At 31.3% G+C, this 7,901-nt stretch overlaps 1 protein-coding gene across 1 annotated transcript; it reads right to left on the bottom strand.

The window, feature by feature from the left end:
• Positions 1-1,734: 1,734 nt before the first annotated feature.
• Positions 1,735-6,033, bottom strand: LOC141687043 (phytochrome-interacting ankyrin-repeat protein 1-like). Its single transcript, XM_074492183.1, has 3 exons — positions 5,316-6,033; positions 2,310-2,481; positions 1,735-2,195 (listed from the first exon to the last, which is right to left on the bottom strand). The coding sequence occupies exons 1-3, from the start codon at positions 5,421-5,423 to the stop codon at positions 1,981-1,983; spliced, it is 495 nt and encodes a 164-aa protein (XP_074348284.1). The 5' UTR covers positions 5,424-6,033; the 3' UTR covers positions 1,735-1,980.
• Positions 6,034-7,901: the final 1,868 nt, after the last annotated feature.

Genomic DNA, 7,901 nt, shown 5'->3' with positions numbered 1-7,901 from the left:
TTAAATGTATTAAATACTTAATTCAGTTAATTCTATTCTGGACTGAATTTTTTTGATAAAAATTCGACTAAACCAAAATTTTTTTCGATCTATTCAGTCTACATCGAATAGACCGAATTTCTGAAAATTTAGGACTGAATCGAATTAACATATTTCGGTTCAGTTTTGTTCAGTCCTAACAAAAACGCTGTCTGTTTTTAAATATTTTGTAAAACTACAGTTTTTTTTTAATTTTTTTTGTAAATATATCATTTTTCTTTAAAAAAATTACAAAAATACGATGTGCAACTTTACAAATATATATGCAACTTTATATTTTTGGTTGCATAATAAATTAGTTTTATCGTATTCTACAAGTTACACTGATTAAATCAAATGCAACTTCAAATGCAAATTTAAATTCAACTTCAAATCTAATCATATCGAAAGATAATAAACTCATAAATAAAATTTGAAAAAACCGTTATTTTTTATAATATCTCAATTTTATTAGCATTAACATTTTGCAAAATGAAATTATAAATCCACTAATGAAATATTTGTAATTGAACATAAAATTTTGAATTTTTTCAATATACTTGTTACAAATTTATCCCGTCACAAATAGGTATTCAACCATTGAATCTAGAGGTTCTCGGTTTACCCTGGCCTATCAACACTGTTTGTTTGTACTTTTTTTTTTTGACTAATTTGGCTTAAATGCTTTACAATTGAGTATCTGTTTTAATAAATCTCGGGGGTGAGCGAGAATCGAACCCATGATAAGCCCTTAGCCACTTGAGTTATCTCATCGCGCTCTGCTTGTTTGTACCTGTTATCACGGAGATTCTAAAAGATCTAAGTACCGGTCAACCACCTACACTTAAGGGCCTGTTTGACACAGACTCATAGTCAGCTTATTATTTATAAGTCTGTAACGACTTATTCATGTGTTTTTGTCGACCCAACTTATAAATCAAATTTATAATTTATAAGCTGATAATTTGAATGTTACCACCAACATACTTTTTCTCAACTTATTTAAATTTTTTTGGGTTTTTTATTAACTGTAGTTTTAAAATATATGTCTTTAAATGTTAATCTAATTTAAAATTCACGAATTAAGATAATTTTATTTAAAAATGATTTATTCTAGTTAATTCAAATAAAAAAATTATGGCTTATATAGCTTATAAGAATTTATCTACTTATAACTTGTAAGTTACTTATTCATTTTAATTCATAAACAATTTATTTAAAAATATAAACTACTTATTTTAAGATTTTTCAAACAGTTCTCAACATACAACTCATCTTACCCCGTCAATGGACATGAGCGTTGAATCAACTCATCTTACATCTTACCCGTAGATGGACGAGTAGCGTTGAGTCGACTCATCTTATTCCGTAGATTAGTGTTATGAATAGACAAATTTTCAAGCCTACAATTCAACAAAATCTTCTATCCTCTCGTTTCCATTTAAACGAATAAGTTTATGTTAACCATCATGTTTTGCTCCTTACATTTGCATTGCATGGTTGAACTTGTGGTACTATTTTGCGTTAACATTCGAAGAAGATTACCATTAAAAAGCAACTAAACAAAGAAATATTTAGTACATAGTTCTTGCGTGGGAGTGACTCAGACATCAATAGGGCATAAGGAATAACTGAATGAACCAATGTTGAAAACTGAACCTAAGATGAAGTGCCGGAATCCAATATCTATAGGTATTTCACTTCTTCTCGACGCAATTACTTTATGAAGCTACTTCTTTCGAGAACAATATCAGTATCTCAAATTCATAATATACATAGGTACATAATAACATAAATACACTAAAAGCACAATATTGGTATATTAAATTCTGAATTCAAATACGAAAAATTTCAAATGTTTATTTAGGGCAAGCTGGTCTAGTTGATAAAGGAAATCGAACATCCAGGAGTAATTTATTCCCAGAAGAGTGAGTAAATGTAGCATCAAACTATGGCAGTGTCTCAGCTTTCTGAGGTGTAGTTGGTCTCACCTGATGATGAGTTCTCTTCTTGAAGAAGCTTCATTGCCTCATAAGCCCATTCCAGACCAGAACAGTAATGGAGGGGAGGATTAAACCTAGGGTCATTAATGTCATCAGGCAAGAAAGCACCATTTTCAACCAGGTATTTGACCGCTTTCCTGTTTCTTTCTTTGGCTGCAGTGTGTAGGGGAGTCCCTAATTCAACAAAAAGAAAATATTAATGACAAGAGATGACAGTATATATATCCTTACTCGCTGCACTGAAAAAAAGGGAACATAGAAGTCTATCTTTATTATATATGCACTCACAGCCACAGGCACCCTTGGTTCGGGCATCAATATTTGCCCCACACTCAAGCAATGCATCCATCACTTTAAGGTGGCCACCCTTGGCAGCAAGATGGAGAGGGGTTATCCCATGTGATTTGGGCCCAAAAGCAGCGATATTAGCATCAACCCCTTCGTTGAGAAGACGTCTCACCTGCACAAAGAAAAATAAATTATTAAACAAATGCATTACTAGTCCTCTGTTACTAACTAATTATTATTAAAGACGGACTAGAGAATTCTGAAGCCTTTTTATAGTGTAGGATAATTCAGACGACTGCCAATAATTCTATTCTATATTTCACTTAGTAGTTGCACACCAAAGTTGGTTAACAATTCTCCTAGAGACTTTAACAATGCGACTCTCCTATATAATTTATTTAATTGTTAGGACATATACACTGCACACACATACACAGACATGTGTGCACGCCTGTGCACACACACACACACACACATAATTAATCTGTGTGAAGGACATTCCTAACAATTTGTAAATTAAAATTAATTAAAATAATAGCAATTATGCTAATGTAAGATTATTTAATGCAATCAGATAAAACATAAATTATCTTCACCTCTTTAATATCTTCTAATATATAGTTACAAGTAGTCTGTGCTTGGCACTGATATATAGCTGTAATTACTATGCCCTCTAAAGGGGTAATATACTTTAAAAAAACCAAGGGGTAACTAGACATCATTGCAAAAAGGTAGTCAGAATAGTATCAGAGGTAAAGACAAAAAACTTGAACACTAAGAGGAATAAAATTTTTGAAGTCAAACCCAACAAGAGATTAATAATATTGAACCTACCTATTTTCTATCTGGTAACTTTCTTAATACAAACTATGGGAACACATTTCCAAGTCTTGTAAGTTACTAAGTGCATAATTCTATGAATTCCAGTACTATTGATTCGGAAAAGAAACATTTCAATTCCAAACCTCAGAACTATTGAAAAAGCTGACATAGATACTGCATACAACTGCACATAATATAACCGCAGCCTATTAGGGTCAAATTTTTTATAAAGACTATGATGTCCTCTGCAATGACTACAGATTGAAAACGGGTATATTTAATACCAAAATACTCTGTGGTCAGGCCTTCAAAAGGAGTTTTCATATTTAAGTGACGAATTCAAGGTTGCGTTAATGCCTTGCCAAGAGATAAACTAGCAAATAAACAAACATTAACACATTACACCGAAAGAACAAGGATTCCCGAGTCAAAATTCACTCTAATAATATACGTTAATGTCGACAGCTACTATATTTGACGAGGTTTAAGGCACCAAGTATTGAAATAAATACAATAAAGTAGTTAATCAATACTTATCAATATAAAATGAGCATTATTGTCCTATTGTTGGATAAAGAGTAGAAAATGATTCGAAACGATGTAATGGAAGACACAAGTGCTTTGACAATTACCCTTAGTTTTCAACATAGGAAGAGAAACCATCCAATTTTCTCATACAAATGGTTCTCATATATTGACTCAAAGGATGGTCTGATTAACACCATATACTTGTTAGTTGTTATTATCAAAAGTTACACACTAAAAATAATTCCTATCACAATCACTAATAAATACTTCGTAAATTGTTATTTCCACACTGTATTTTTTAAAATATATAGGTAACATCTTTAATTCTCTCTGTTTATCCAAGGCATTCAGCAGGTGCTGCTCCAACTCCAAGTCACTACGATCTTGCCTACAGGTTGTTTCTCAATTAGCTTCAATGTGGCACATTAGGGCTATCTATATAGTCTGAAGCAAATCGAGAAAAATTCAGTAAGTATTTTTGTACATATTTATCTGGGGTACCAATTGATTATCCAATATCTGCAGGGCTTCAAATAATTCTGTGAGATTGTGAGGTTCTATCGAGAATCAATTCAGATCCAAAATACTCCATTTAATACATACACTGATGCATCCCGAAATACAAAGAGAATGAGGATTACAAAGAAGTTGTGAACCGAGTATGAAAGGCAAGTCATCAGGAATACACCGGTATTCTACTGTGTACATCAGGAATACAAAGAAGTTGTGAACCGAGTACAAAAGGTAAGTCATCACCATCTTCCCCTAAACATTGACCCCATCAACAAAAGAAAGATATGTTCTGGAGCTTGCTAATAGAATGTAAGAAAACCTAGTACAACTTAAAACTTAGCTTCAATTCTCATTAATGAAACTATAATCCTGAAAGCCATGAAGCTATTAATGGAAAACCTCAAATCCTTCAAACGATATACACGATATTTATAGTGAATACTAAGGATGGCATAAGAAATAGATGTTTGCATAATTACGTATATATGATGCAAATATTAGTATTTGATTCCTATTTTTGAGTCTGCTTCTTGACCTCAAGGTTTCTCTCTCACGGAAAAATATAAAGGGAAACGTATCTCATACAAATTGGGCCTGGATTTAGGTCTATTCAGTTGTTTACACATATATACATGGACTCATATACTCTATTTTGCTAAACATCCATTTTCCTGTCCACACATATAATGAATATCACTCCAAAGGTGCCTCAGAATCACCAACACGGAGGAGATATAATAATTCCCATCAAATCTTGGAGCTATCATGCATTTTATAAGATTATAATCTTGTTTACTAACTACTGACCACACAGTTTTTCTTTAAAAGCAGTAATACACTGTTAGAAACTAATTATCCATGACAATCATCCCAAATTTGGCATTATAGATTTAAATTTATTAACAGTAGTCAGTAGATTAATATATTAAAATTTAACACACTACTGCAAGAATATAAACATGCACATGAGTAGACAATGCAATACTATCATATGAAGACTGACATACACATGAACAACTTCTAACATCATGATAAATAAGTCGTAAACTTTTCATTGTTTTTTAATCAAATTACTTAACCCCAATCCAAACATAGCTACACAAACATGGAACACATATCGAGCCAAAAGATAAAGACATATACCTCCTTGACATCGCCTCGTCGAGCACCAATATGAAGCATAGTCCACCCTCTATCATCCCTAATACCACCTCCACCCCTCGAAACTCGTCTCCCACGACTTGAAACCATCCCCTAAAACACTCAAATAACCACTTAAAAACACCGAACCAAACGCCCCTTTTCAAATCCCTCTTTCTTTAACCAAGAAAAAGCACTAAATCATATAAAGCTACAATCTTTGAGCCAAAACACAATCAAGAAAGCCAAGAAACGTGTAAAGCTACAATCTTTGAGCTAAAACACAATCAAGAATGCCAAGAAACGTGTAAAGCTACAATCTTTGAGCTAAAACACAATTAAGAAAGCCAAGAAACGTGTAAAGATACAATCTTTGGGCTAAAACACAACCAAGAAAGCAAAAAAAAAGTGTAAAAACACAATCTTTATGATAAATTTAGCGAGAAAAAGAATGGTGGCAAGTGGGATTCAAACCAGGGCCAAGAACACGAAGATTGGTGAGGTGATTTGAGAAAGATAGTGATGAAAATTGTGGGAAAATAAGAGATATTATCATAATAAATACTGGGTTTTTTCAATTTTTCAAGAAGATTTCAGATTTTAATTGATTTAGGATTTTGGTGATATCAAGAACCCTAGATTCTTCTCCTCTGAGTCTAGGCAATTTGTATTTCAGATATATTTCGAGTGTCACGTAAGTAAAATGCCAAGGTGCCTTCCCAAAGCCCCTTCATTTACATCCAAACTCTTATCTCAAGCACTAACACTTTATTTTGTAACAATTTTCTGTAATTTTTTTTTTGTCTCTAACACTATTCGTCATATAAATTAAAAAAAAATTATCAAAAATATTACTTTTTAGCAAAATCTATATTTATACTATATTATAATAGCCGGAATAGAGATAATTTGGTTCAACGATAATTCCCTAATTTTGATTATTACAAAAATAGATAAATAGTGTTATATATCCAATAAACTACTAAATTATTAAACTACTACTAAATATAGTATATTTATCCTACTAAACTACGAATACAACTTATCATATTATTAAAAGATATAAACAATAGTGTTACATATCTGCTAAACTACTAAATTGTTAAATTACTAGAAATAGTCTATTTATTATAATAAATTACGACCACATGTTATTCTACTAAATTTATAATTATTATATATTTATATAAATATTTTAAAAATATAATATTACTTGATAAAAAATTTTAAAATATTAATGTAAAACCCGTGCATCGCACGAGATTTATGCTAGTATTTGTAAAAATAGGATACGGGTTACATATGAGGTCACGGTTGGATATCAGGTTCATCTGTATTTTTACAAATATTTTCTCCGGCTCGGATATTTATGAAAAAATTCCTAAACTAAAAACTGCTTATATAAATTGGGCTTTTCCGTTGACCCACTTAGTATATGGGCCAGATTTTTTTTATCCAAGGAATGCTTTTTCTTGGTTTTAGTAGGAGGTTGTGGGCCTAACCAAATCGAGAAAAGAATAGCGTGATTTCAGGATTGAGCTTGGGTTCTTTACTTCTTTTGAATAGTTCTACACTATTTTTTAAAATTTCTTTCTTATGAATAAAAATATATATATTAAATTTTAATTTTAGAAATTATTTTTTTTAGAAAAATATTTACGGAACTATAACTTTTATACACCTTAAAATACGCGTAAAAAATTAAAAGAACGTGTATTTTGGAACGGAGGGAATATATGTGTTTTAGTTATACCTATAACATTTTATAAAAGGTAATCCGGGACCCCAAAATTAACAGCAGAACTGTCAAAATAAAAATTTCATGAGAAGAATTTCAATTTTCATTAATACGTCCAATACAAATCTATAATAAACAACATCACAAAACAATTTGACTTGGTCAATTTTAGGGATGTAATTCGAGTCGAGTCGAATTTGTATTTATTAAATTCGAGTTAGAGTTTTTTTTTAATCGATTCAAGTCGAGACAAAAAAAACGGGTCTGAAAACTATGTCCGAGCTCGACACGGATAATAAACGAGTCGAGTTCGAGCTACTCGCGAGTTTCCGAGCTTTTCGAGTTTTTTAATCGAGTTTTCGAGTTTTTAAACGAGTTTTCGAGTTTTTAAACGAGTTTTCGAGCTTATTCCATTTTAACGAGTTTGATCTGATCGAGTTTTCGAGTTTTCGAGTTTTCGAGTTTTCGAGTTTTAAAACGAGCTTTCAAGCTTATCCCATTTTAACGAGTTCGATCTTATCGAGTTTTTTAACGGGTCGTCGAGTTTTTGAGCTTATATAGATTATTATCGAGTTTTCAAGATCACTGGGGTTATTATCGAGTTTTCGAGTTTTTACTTTGATTTCATGAAAATTATTTTAAAGTTCAACCTAAAAATATTCGTTTTCTATTTAAAATGACAATAAAATACGAGGAGAATAACAATAACAACACACTTAATATTTTCAATACTCAACTCTTTCGATCTGTTAAATAATATTTCAATCTCATCTATTCATACATAATTTACAAATACATTTTATCTTCATTTGAAAACATCTTAAATAAAATACGAGAATAATAACAATAAT

The sequence above is a fragment of the Apium graveolens genome, chromosome 9, assembly GCF_009905375.1.
Source record: "Apium graveolens cultivar Ventura chromosome 9, ASM990537v1, whole genome shotgun sequence".
In the NCBI taxonomy this organism is placed as follows: Eukaryota; Viridiplantae; Streptophyta; class Magnoliopsida; order Apiales; family Apiaceae; genus Apium; species Apium graveolens.
The sequence above is the reverse complement of the archived record's forward strand: the minus strand, read 5'-3'. Positions and strand labels throughout refer to the sequence as shown.

Excerpts from the sequence above, each read along its gene's own strand:
- LOC141687043 (XM_074492183.1), bottom strand. The coding sequence starts at position 5,423 with ATGGTTTCAAGTCGTGGGAGACGAGTTTCGAGGGGTGGAGGTGGTATT. Across the intron at positions 2,482-5,315 it reads GACGAGGCGATGTCAAGGAG|GTGAGACGTCTTCTCAACGA; the intron begins GTATATGTCTTT and ends TTCTTTGTGCAG. Across the intron at positions 2,196-2,309 it reads AACCAAGGGTGCCTGTGGCT|GGACTCCCCTACACACTGCA; the intron begins GTGAGTGCATAT and ends TTGTTGAATTAG.